This window comes from Misgurnus anguillicaudatus, chromosome 25 (genome assembly GCF_027580225.2).
Source record: "Misgurnus anguillicaudatus chromosome 25, ASM2758022v2, whole genome shotgun sequence".
In the NCBI taxonomy this organism is placed as follows: Eukaryota; Metazoa; Chordata; class Actinopteri; order Cypriniformes; family Cobitidae; genus Misgurnus; species Misgurnus anguillicaudatus.
In genome coordinates, this window is record NC_073361.2 from 774,488 (window position 1) to 787,810 (window position 13,323).

At 36.7% G+C, this 13,323-nt stretch overlaps 1 protein-coding gene across 2 annotated transcripts in view; it reads right to left on the minus strand.

Annotated features, from left to right (window-relative positions):
• The window catches only part of LOC129426525 (ADP-ribosyl cyclase/cyclic ADP-ribose hydrolase 1), an 84,407-nt gene that overhangs the window by 14,427 nt on the left and 56,657 nt on the right, over positions 1–13,323 (minus strand). For both annotated transcript variants that reach the window (XM_073863930.1, XM_073863929.1), the window contains exons 5-6: positions 326–412; positions 42–138 (exon numbers count right to left, since the gene is read on the minus strand). In XM_073863930.1, coding sequence (XP_073720031.1) covers positions 42–138; positions 326–412 — 184 coding nt within the window. The remainder of the gene's footprint in view (positions 1–41; positions 139–325; positions 413–13,323) is intronic.

Sequence of the window (13,323 nt, forward strand, 5' to 3'; positions counted from 1 at the left end):
GACAAATGCACAATACTGATAAAAACTTGAGTAATTACTTACTGAGGCACTACTCTGCATTCATAACCAACTGATTTAAGAGGACCAGAACTAAAGATAGATTGAAGATTCTCCAGTGACTCATTAGAACATGTTGTTCTGCAAACAAAATTAACCTGTTATTTGTTTTATATACACCTTTAATATTTATAGATGAATCTTTGTGACTTTTTATATAATATCAAACTTGATGGGACTGACAACCTCACTAAATGTTATGAGTAAACACAAAGACAAAAACAGCTATTTAAAATAATCAATTGATACAACAAAAAGGGCTACATACGTGTCTTTTTCCTCGTTTACAAGAAGAACAGTAAGGCTGTCCATTGTGGTAGGATTGAAGTTCTTTACCTCAACAGTTGCAAATATACTGGAAGAAAATGACACAGACAAACAATCCTTTAACACAGCAACTACTTAAATTTACTTAAAGGTTTACATAGTATTTTTTGTTTATGTTGCTCTAGGTCTAGGAATTATTTAGTACTGACTGTGTACATTACATTATGTAAGAACAATACTACTGACCATGAGATATTTGTCATTAAAAATAAGCAATGATTAAATCCTTCATTCTCTAGTTGTTGACGTTATTGAATCTTGAGTACTTAAAATATCTGATATCTGAGCAGTGTTTCATAAAATAATGCTCTACAGTCTAAAAAAAAGAATTGGATTATTTTCAAACTAGCCCAGCCGCTGGTTTATATTAACCCAGAAGATGATATGACCCAACAAGTTAAAGAGCAAATAGCAGGTTAAACCACCCAGTCACTCAAAGTCATAATTTCATGAAAAAAAATAATGTAGGAACTATGAAATGACGCGAATAGAGGGAGGCCGGTCAATTCAGTCAGTGGGTAAACAATGGAACGCAATGACACGCTGAGGGAATATTAAATGTTTATTTACTTGTACGATGAACCACAGACAGAGGTGGGCACAAATACATCAAAAACTATTTTGTTACAAACTACAAATACTGGCTCATGAAATGTAACAAAATAAAATACTGATGTGAAAAATGTAAATAAAAAAAATTTGAAAATACAAACATACTGCCACAATAATCTTATAAATCTTTTCTTTATTACTGAAAGGTCAATAACACAAATTGTAGCAATAACACAAATATGAGAAATGTGTAAATTCACAATGGCAAAGTAGCAAAATAAAAAAGCATGGGCATTTCACTAAATCTCTACAGAGCCTGAAACAGCTCCCTCTGATGTAAATGGCATGTATAGCTAAGTTCACATCAATGTTGTAGGCTGCCCATAATAGCAAAACATGTTTGATGTAGACTACATAGCCATATTATCACCGTTACTTTACTCGTGCCCTAAAGCTTTAATGATGAACTCTATGGAAAAGCCAAGTCCTTTCTGGGGTCCTCCAGGAAGTGAAGGGTCTCTAACTCTGCTTTACTGTGGCTTGGTAAGACCTCTGTGTCCATCTGGTTGTCGATTCCTGTTGAGAGTGAAGAAAATAGAATCATAAAAAACAAACATTGTTGTTCATATACTTTCATACACAAGGTAACAATATGACATATGAATAACATTTAATGATTAACACCGGAAATTGCTGTTTGCTACAAGCCTTCTGAAGTGGATACATTTTCTTCTTACCTTGATCAGAGAAGACACAGAAATCATCTTCATTCTCCTCAGTGGTGCTTGTTGATGCAGCATCACTCTCTGACAGAAGACCAAACTCTTTAGCTTGGTGCAGAATGCGTGTACATTTCCTCCAAAAGCTTTGCTATACGGCTGTATGTATGAGGGCTGGGAAAGCGTCTGCACGCAAGAGCGGCTTATTCTCTTTCAAGTGTATCTCTATGTATCAGTGTACAGTAACACCCATATAACTGGTCTTTTTTGTTGACCAGATATCAGCAGTTATATAAACATGCTTTAAGTTTTTAAGTGTCTCCTTCAGGTTTGTTGTTTTTGCAGTAAATCCATCATCAATTCGTCTTTGGAGAGTTCTTCTGGACATGACACCAGCACCTGGGCAAAGTCCCTGCACTAAGTCTGTAAATTCTTTCTGTTCAACTGTGGCTAATGGGTACATTACTTTGACAATAAAGGATGTCAATTTTACTTTGTAGTACAGATAGGCCAACGTGACTAAACAGTAGTCAACGATGTTTTGGCTTTCTTTTGTTGTCCCCTGGTACATTCCTTTTTGTAATCGTCAAATTTCTTTAATTTGTCAGGGCGCTTCCTTCCCAAATGTGTCTTAAAGTTGATGTTGCTTGATGCGAGCCACATATGATTATTTTTGGTTGTGCACAGCTGACACTCAGCTTCTGTCTTTCCGCTTGGAATATGAGACACTATTTTGAAGAATATCCCATCCAATATGGCAGACTTTATCCCGGTGGTACCATCATCTGTTGCTGTGGCAGCCTGGCCCAGTTCTGATGGGTTGTGATCTTCCCTCATCACGGATGTCTTGCATTTCAAATTAAAAGGTAAAAAATATTATTGTTAGATGATCAGTTGTAATTTACACAGCCATAACTCAAATTACTACACACCCAAGAATGAGCTCTATTAATAAAACATTGAGCCAGAACGAGATCTATTAACTTTAAATCGGTTACTTCTTTATAATTAATACAGGAAAATGCATACCATATTGCTTTACTGAATGTACATCAAATTAATGCCTTTAAGCCCACTACAGTATGCCTAAAGTCTGACCTTCGAAATAGATTTTGAAAGTGGTATATATATATATTATTCTCCAGAGACCCCTACTTCACTACGTTATCAACTCATTAGCTAAGATCTGTGGAGAACTAAAGGTACTGCAGAAAATGTTGGGGATAGGCTATGTTGGGATTCTGTTTGTGTGTTTTTGATATTTATTCTTTCCTTGTCATGTTTTGTTTTATTTTACTTATTGCTACCTGTGTTCCTTGGTTATTGTATTATGTACAGTTTTTTAAATGGGGTCTTGACTTTGATTATGGTTTTGATTTGCATTATATCTTGTTTTGTTTCTTACCCTGTCTTTGTATTTGATAAGTATAAACAAACACTAGAAAAATAATACTTTAAACACAGGGATAATACTAGAGTCTTGCCTGTTTCTCCTCGTGTTGATTCATTGTTACCGCCTAGTCATTAGTTACCTTGGTCACTCATTGTCTTCATGCTCCTCCCCTTGTTGGTTGTCATGGTGTTTTATTGTTTTGGTTCTCTTATTGGTTCATATTGTGTATATACTCACTTCCTGTTCTCCCCTTTGTCACGGTTCATTGTTTGATGTTACGGTGTTTGTGCCCTGAGTTTTTTCATGTTTGCTTTGCTTACCTGTGGATTAAATCATTTAACTGCACTTGGATCCGTTCTTTCCTCATTCGTGTGCACATCGTGACAGGCTAGGCCAGTACTCTGGGGGGGATAACAGACCAACAATTTTTGTCACAAAACGAAAATTTCATTTTAATCATATTAATCATAATATGCATGGGTTTGTTTTACTGCCCCGACCATGTATGCCTTTTCCATAGTAGAATCACACTGCACGTGCAATTATTGTAAAACAATAGGATTGATGAATATTTTATACAAAATCCGACGGAATATCAATTTTTTAATATATAATACATTTAAAAACGTGTAAAAACGTCTGATGAATGTTATATTGTGAGCGCGTGCTATGGAGATTTCAGTGGAGATACGACAGACGTGCTGTTTCATAATATGATGTTCTTTTATGATCATAACAAGGCACAATTATTTTCTCTATAATGCCGTTCAGTGCAATATGTGTGTCACAAAACACTTTACCTTAATGCCGTTTTTTAAGAGGAGCAGCGCCACTTCTTCTCCTGTGTTCAAAACTCATTCACTTCTTGGAGGGAGCCCGGTCTACAGGGTGTCCATGATTTTCGTGCCATTGCCAACATCAGACCGAAAATAGGCAAAATCATTTACTATGGTAATAAGCATATGGTGATTTTCCTTAAGTATTTGAAATACTCTAAATACACTCCCTCAAAATATTTTGTTAACAAACTACATTTTATTTTTTCCACACCTGCAAAATACAATTACAAAATACACTAAAGTAATTAAATACGTATTTAAAATACATTTAATTAAAATACTGCCCATGTGTGACCACAGAAATAGTATTATGAGTATGCTATGCAGCCAAGAGTGCAGGAACAGGTCAGGATTAAACAGAACGGACAGAGGAGACAAATTGAGGTGTATTGTGAGGAGAAAAGGACAAATGTCTTTGTGAGAGATCAGTGTTTATAGACTTTTTTAATACCAATAAATTGTCTTACTGTATACAAACTTGTTTATGAAGTTTAGATCAGATATATAATGAGCTGATCTTCATTTGTAGTTAATTCAATTCAGTTTTTTTATATAGCACCGAAAGAAAGATACTATCTGACCCTTTTAAAAACATTTAACAACTTTTCAGTATCTTGCCCAACATCTGTGCAGGTATCATAATAATGTTAAAGTGTGTTAAATTTTGAATGCTGTTCTTGATAGATGCCAATAGTCTCATCCTTGTTGATCCTCTGGAAAGGAACTGGAGAGGGGAGCAGGTGTAGTGGAAGACAGGAAAGTGCTGCAATCTTGTAAAGCCTGTGTTGACCCGGCTTTTCCATCACAGGGTGGACTACACAGCCACCTTTGCAGAACTTTGGGTTGCAAACCGCATAACACACCTCACCATGGTTTGGGCATCTATCTCTGTTGGCATTGTGATTGAAATGCAGTGCTGCCATGAGAAGTCTGTAGAAATAGTATAATTTCTACTCCCTACATGATGTACATAGGGTATGTGAATAAACCCATAAGGAAAATCAACAAATAATACCCATATATAGTGAGTGGATTCATGTTAGGGGTGGAACGGTACACACAAGTCCCGGTTCGGTTCGTACCTCGGTTTAGGCTTCACGGTTCGATTCACTTTCGGTACAATGGAGGAAAAAAGCAAAACAAAAATGAAAAAGGGATTTTTTTTAGTACTTAAGCTAATCTTAAAAACATAGGTGTCCTTATCAGTGTTATTTTGAGATGTCATGAATATGAACTGAAATGCATTTAACATACTATCTCGTATTTCAAAAATATATACCACTTTAAGTAATCTTGTACTCATCTTTCATACAAATAGGGGTTCAAATGTATTACAAGTGTTACCTAAATACATTTTAAAATTAAATTTTTGGCCTTATTTCATATTAATGTACTAAAGAACAAAAAATAGGCTTGTAGGATGAATTAATAGGTGTGTACGACTTCACGAGGCGCTGCAAGAAACGACAAGTGGATGACGTCAAAGTAACGCGAGAGCGATTTGAAATCAGCCTCCTCCGCAAGATTTCTCGCGGTACTCTGATGCTGATGGCGCTGCGTAAAGTTTAGCACACTTAAAAAACTGAAAGCAGCTGAACTCGACAGAACTGCCCTACGTATGCCTGTTGTATATAGCAGGACAATTTATCTCCTACTTCTCAGCGTGAGAAATACAAAGTGTGGCGTTTGAACTGACTGAAATGCGTGTTTGTCAAGGTGAATGCGTGAGACTTGAGAGCCCTGATTAGATGTATTTCCACTCACATACCTAACAACTGCTGAACAACGCCGACGCAAAGTCCTCGTCTTTTCCACCACTCTCTCGCCTGTACTATTGTAACTGACTGGAAACCTGAAGTTTTGCCAAACTTGCGATCTTAAAGGTGCCGGCGGATCCTCACCACCATTTGCCATACTCGCTGTCGCTGCTATTTCACTCACTGGACCGTGAACCTGACAAAAAACTGCAGAGTGCCAGAATGTAGACGGTCTCTGATAGGGCGCATACATAGGCGGAGCTCGGCTGCATCGGCGCCAATCAGAGCTTCAGAGCTAAAGCGGGGCAACAGATTAGCTGTCCATAAAGAACCCGTGTATCTAACAGTAGTTCCGCATTACATTAATTATTTTGCACGCAAGTTTTTTTATTTTCATACCGTGTATTCTCTGTTTAAATTCATGCACCGAACCGTGACCCCCGTACCGATTCGGTTCGAAACGAATACATGTATTGTTCCACCCCTAATTCATGTATATTGATTTAAGGCGATGTGACTAAAAAGTGCAATTACTCATCCACAGAACAAAGTATTGAAATAGAATACATTTATTTGTCCCTCTTAATAGGGTACACCAAGATAATACAGTTAATACAGAAAATTTAGTTGTGTAAAAATGGTCAAAGATAGTGTTGGAGTACATGTCTGCATTATACTATATTAAACAATTTGACTAATTATTTGCCCTTGCATTACATAAACAGATGGTGGCATGTATAATTACTTCTAGATATGAATAATGTTAATCTAACTGATGAAAGATGTAACCGTCTGAGGCTACACTGTGAGCCAAAAGTAATGCACAGATAATAGCAGCATGCTAACGTTACTTGCAATGTCCCCCACATACTTAAAAACACACCACATGACAATAAATTACGACTATGCAAACAAAGTTAATAAGCTAAGGTTATCAGTTAGTGGATTTCAATATTTAGAAGGAACTTAATTTAAATCATTATGTTCACTGATTTGATAGTTAGCAAATGTTAAAAAACAAGACTTACTGTGCAATGTTCACGGTTTTTGTCGAGCTGCATCTCTGACAGACCCGTGATTATTCATGCTTCCTCACCAGCGATAAAAACACAGGCCTCATGGTTCTTGCTCTGGCATCCCATGTTCAACTCGCCGGGATAATTTTCAGATCTAATGTGAACGCTACACTCCACCGCGTTGTTCAAAGCAGATGTGAAGTCATGTCTCTTCTAAATGCACCCAGGAACGAAATATAGCACCGTCCATATTCTTCGTAGGAAACCTGTGGACTCGCTGTCCTCCTTACAGGCTGGAGTTTGTGAAACCTCCACTAACACAACAATTTACCGTGATGATGATAAGTTGAAATACAAAACACACTGACTTACGACTGCTGCTGCACTGAGCCATGTAGAGCCTATCAGACGACCCCTCTAGTTGTGCCAAATGACGCAATGTGGAAAAAATAAATATTCTTAGAAACTGTCACATTTTTTACTACATTTATGCGAGTCCTGTAAAAAAAAATTTACTTTTGCATTTAATTTTCGTATGGTATTTTCATACAAGGTTATATATTTGTCTCACAAAAATCTAACTTACAATATGCACTTTAAAACAAACCAGCATATGTTAAATTACAATCTAGTGGGTTGGTTTCGTCTTTTTTTTGATGCAATAACCTCAACTGTTAAAAATAACCCAGCATTTTAAAATGTAGCAACAGTAATACAATAACTTGCAAGGAGTGCAAATCACAACATGTACAACTGTCCATGCCAAGCGTTTACAATATAACATACATTTGTACTTTTAGTTCACAAACATAATAAATCTAAGAGATACTGATATAGTTTCCATTGGATTTTGTATAAGATAGTTGTTTATAATTGTTTTCCAACAAAGTATGAACACAGTGTGGTGTTACTGTGGTAAAACTGTGTGAAATCTGATAAGGGTCTTATGTGTGAAAGTAGCTCATGCACACAATGCGAAACGATCTTGTGTGACATCTTGATGCAGCACTTTTAAAGGGTCACACAATTCCAAGACACAATTTTTGTCAATCTGGTAATTCTGTTAAAGGAATAGTCTACCCTTTTTTACCCTTTTACCAAAAAAAACTTTTATTTTGTGGCACCATACTTACTGGTATAACTCCTCGTGTAACAGTCTTTAAATAGGAAAAACACGGAAATGTTTGGTGGCTTCCCTGTTTGGTACCATAGGAATGAATGGGGCTAGGCTAAATGCTAACACATTCACGACGCGCTGTACAGTGCACGCATTGAAAAAAGATAGATATGTATTAATTCGTCTAAGTTGAGGTAATTACATAGTCTAATATGGCAAAAGGGTAGACTATTCCTTTAATTGTAGAGGAACAGGTCCTGTATTTTTACAGTTGAATTATTTAACTGACATTGGCTACATATATATTAGGGGTGGCACGGTTCACAAAACCCTCGGTTCAATTCGTATCACGGTTTTATGGCCACGGTTCTCAGTTCTATACGGTTCTTGTTGTTATTTTTTCTTTTAATTTTTAACACTACAGAAATGTATTATCTTATTAATGTATTAATTGTCCATCATTTAGAATACAGTATTACCGTTTTTTACGATTGCTTACACACAAAATCTTTTCATGTCACACAATTTTTGAAACCTCTCACTCAAAGTGCAAAACTACATCCCAAATCTTCAAAACCATAAAAGTTTTTTATGTCATTGAAAACTGGCAAAGGCTGAGGAAAAGCTTTTCAAAACACTACACACTAGTGATGCGCATATTAAATAGACGCATTGTAATGTAAATGAAAACAGGTTTTATTTCACCATATGAAACCAGCATGGTCATATTAATAACAATACATAAACATGTACAAAGCATCTTTTGTAATTATCTCTATAGAAGACCTATAAATATACCTCTAGGTCTAACAAATTACAGTAGCATATTTTAAAACAGAAAAAGGCTAAACAAATTCTCTTTCAGATTTTTTTAGTCCTACAGTTTACAGCCTACGCTACATAACCACTGAACATTTATTTAACACACGGAAATGTTTATTTGGCGTTTTTACGTTCAATGTGCAAAAAAAGAATTGCATCCACTGTACCGGGATTTAATCTATTTCGCCTAGCCTCGAGCACCCGACCAGCAGAGCTGAATGTGCGCTCGCTTGATGCGCTTGTGGCTGGGATACATTTTTGTATGAGAATCATTTTTGATACTTTGGCAAGCACGGGAAAGGCGATTGACTGCGACTGCCAGAAGTTTAGAATGTCCTCTCCGTCCCAGAAGAACTGACGCTCAATGTAGCGCTGAACCTCATCTTTCTCAGCAACTTCTTCACTTCCATCCTCCCACTCACTGAACTTATCTCTTTTTTTTTACTTTTGACTCTCTCGGCGTCGTCAACTAAAAAGTAAAATATAACAATATTTAATATTTTACACATAGGTCTACCCATACGGCAATTTTTTTTAAATAATATATACAAAAAATGGCCAAAAAATAATATTTGCTAAAATATATATTTTCACTGATATAATTTTTGACCAATTTTTGTATAGGCTATTTTAAAACATATTTTAAAGTAAATATATTTTAAAGCATTAAAAATATTTAGCCCCTCATATATTAATCCAAGGAAAATATTCACGTCCCATTGGAAGAAAAACTTTGTTATGAACCTCTAAACATAACCATTTTAAAATTAAATGTAGCCTATTTTAAACTTCAAAAATATACTTTATATAATTAACTTGTATGAATCATATATATAAAATATATTTAGGCAAAAAATACAGTTTTGTAATATGGGATGTAAAATTAGAAATGTATATTGAAATACATTTTGAAATATATTTTAATACATGAAGGTTAAAACTAAATATAATTCCAAATTCAAAAATATATTCAATTGAGCATTACATTCTACAAAATGTATTTAGTATATATTTAAAATATATATATTTGGCCAGAGAAAGCTATAACGTAAGACCCGAGCCTATCGCCCTATTCGCTGATGCGACTCACCTCGAGGCGTTGCCTCTGGCTCCGTCGCTGGGGCACTTGCTGGAGGTGTTACCACACAGTCAAATTCCCTGACAAGTCTTCTGGCCTGGTCGTACACAGCGTTTCTCTCATCCGCTTGAAACATCGTCAGTGACTTAAAACGGGGACAAAGAAAAGTTCCAAGCTTGTGGGTGATGCTGATGGACATTTTCTCGTTAAGCAGCTGCGTTGCCAATGCCCGAATACAAAACCATGTACTCCGGATCACCGAATTGGGACTCGCAGTGTTTCTTCAGTTTAAAAAACCAAAGCACGACCAGTTGAATAGTTGGATACTTATCACCCTCCATCTCTTCACTCGCAGTTTTAAAAGGCAACAAAAACGCAGTAACTGTGTTCAACACATCCAGCTGAATGCCATCAATTCTGTGGAGCTGATCTTTGTCCCTTAGGGCCTGTTGGATTTCACGGTACTGTTTAATGACTGACTGCATCATCGCAACTTTACTGTTCCATCGGGTTTCGCATTCCTGTGTCACGGTGTGTGTCACAGTCCCCGATTTTTTCAGGTATCTGACAAGGCTTTTGCACTTCTCAATGGTATCACTCACGTCGTGCATGTATGCTGGTTTGTTCTCTTTAATATCAAACATGTGTTTGAGAACGATGTTAATGACATGGGCTGCGCACGGTATCCACTTGTAGCTGCGAAGAGCAGCTTTTATGTTTGCGCCCTGGTCACTTACAAACATTACTTGTGATATGCGAGCAGGGTCAATACCAAAGTCATGCAGCTCCTTAATGATTTGGTCATGGATGTTGTGCGCTGTCTTTTTGATAGTAGAATCAAATTCAGCTGTGGTTATGACACGGCTCTCCAATTTTTAGTCGTCATTAATAAAGTGACCAGTAATCGCCGTGTATGCACGTTTGTTGTACTCATCAGTCCACATGTCAGTGGTAATAGCTATGCCACAATCCAGAGCTTTATTTATATTCTTTGAGAGGATTTCTTTTTTTTTCTGTCGCGGTTGCTTTGGCTCTGTCGCAAACAGTTTGCCTGTGAGGGAGTACACTACTGGCATCCACACGCCCGTAACGTAAACCAATGTTAATTAGACACTGAGCTACGGCATGAAATCCATCTCCAGATACTATGTCGAAGGGCCGCAAATCTTGACAGCACAATTCAACACAAGCGTCTGTAACCTCGGACTTGACATGTGCCGGTACTTTACTTTTAAGAAAAGCGGTTATACTTTCGAGACGTGTCATCCTTTTTCTTAGTTCCCCCACAAACATGCCTTGACATGCTGGAAGTGCCCGTTTTGTGGCTCTCGTGTTTGTACATTTTTTCACACGAGTTGCACTTAACGTAGCCGACACTGCTGTTGTCTCCTGCTGCAACTATTTCTGAAAACCGGTCCCAAACATTGGATTTTGCCGACTGACCTTCTTTTCTTTGAATTTTGTAAATTCCCGACCTTAGTTTCTCACGCACTTCGTCTTCCATCTTTATTTCTTTGATTTGTTGTTTTGGCTGTGGCGAGAGCTGCTTGCTTGGCGCTTGTGTGACGCGAAGCCAAAGGTTGGGGTCAGCACGCAAGTTAGGTTGACTTGCTACGTTGGCCTACGTATCGCAACCTTATCAAAGAAGAACCACATAAAATATAAAATATATATTCCAAAATATTTATTATAGGCTATAGGAAATTGCACGCAACATACATGTTTTTTATATTTTGTTTTTAATGACCCGCCCCAACCCGCCCCGCAGTAAAGTGACAGTTTCTTTACCCGCCCCAACCCGACCCGCGGGTTATGAGACGACCCGCGCATCACTACTACACACAATTCTCTACCTAAAACACAAAGATCTAGGAGGAAGTAACTTGCTTTCCTTTTCCAAACACAACCAATCAAAATGCTACACTCATTCACCAGGTCACACAGACACACTCCTCACATGTGCAAACACTAATTGCTTAACTGATCACTAACCAATCACTACTTTACTTTACAGTAGTATAGATAGGTTATCTGACCTTTGACCTATTTATAGGCCTGTTTTGGCAACCTGCACCCCACACCCCCTGCCAATTACTGGACCGGGACCCCTCACACCATTTACTGTATTCTACTGTAAAGAATATACTTTTGGTTTACATGTTTATAGTTTTGTTGTATGCTAATGTATACAACAGTAATGTTTGGACTAATAAATATTTTCTGTTTCTACATTGCATTGGCCTTTTCAGTGTACTTGTTACCCCTCTCAGCAGATTACTTTCACTCTAGAACATTGTATTGAAATGTAGATATAAGCCCATGAAAGACCAAAGAGCTTTAGATTTAGAACAGCAGTGTTTAGATGGTATATCCAAAAATCTATTATTATGAAAGAACTGTTTGCCATTTGATGCAAATGCTTGATTCTGACATGTGTTTGTGGCATTTTGAATGTAGTGTTGCATTTTGAAGGAGATGTGAGCTACTTTGCATTTTGTGTGTGCAGTTTTGAGAATTGTGTGTAGAGTTTTGAAAAAAAGGAGACTTAGTTTTGAAAACATGTGTAAGCAATTGGTAAAAACTGCAAAAACGTTATATCATGTAATCATGCACAAACTGAATTTGACTTTAAGCACATTATTGGGACCATCTCTAAGGAAAGCCAGGTGGGATTTTGATACAGCAAGAGGGAAGACATTGATAATTTCAACATGCTTTTTAATTGCTTCATTTATTTGGCAAAAAAAGAGAATGTGTATTGCCATCTACATGAACTTATGTGCCTTTTTAACACACAAAGATAACTTGCATTTATCAAATTGCCAACTTCAGTGTAGCTGTTAGACAGGGGTGTCCAGACTTTTTTGCGTGGTGATCTACTTTTAAAATGATAAAGCCGACAAGATCTACCTGCTAAAAACACAGTTAATTTTTTATAACACTTTTAATGCTTGTTAGAGTAATGGTGACAGACCAAAATTCAATGTAGATATATATGCAGTATAGTCCTATTCTTTTTTAGGAGTTAAACAAAATCCTTGAGTACATGCCGAATACTCCTTAAAATAGCGGAGATGTGGTTTAGTGAAACAAACTAGAAAAAGACAACAGTATCAAAAGCATACAAATCAGTGCTACGCAGTGTTGGGGAAAGTTACTTTTAAAAGTAATGCATTACAATATTAAGTTACTCCCAAAAAAAGTAACTAATTGCATTACTTAGTTACTTTTCATGGAAAGTAATGCTTACGTTACTTTTGCGTTACTTTTTCTTGGCTAAAGCTTGATCTCTTTCAGGCCTTGCAGGTGTTTTTATGACTGAAAAGTTCTGCATTCAGAAATTGCATATTTCATCACAAAAATGTTTAGCTCTGGCCTGCCATCTCAGTTTCTGACTCAAACTGTTTCCACACAGGCACAGAGAGTGCATACCTTTAGTTTAATTCAGTACATATTTTTTAATCAAATTAATTAAACTAAAAAAGTAACTTGAGTTACTTTTTTGAAAAAGTAACTCAAATATTAATGTGTACATTTAAAAAGTAATGCGTTACTTTACTTGTTACTTCAGAAAAGTAATATTATTACGTAACTCAAGTTACTTGTAATGCGTTACCCCCAACACTGGTGCTACGCTGCCTCTCTC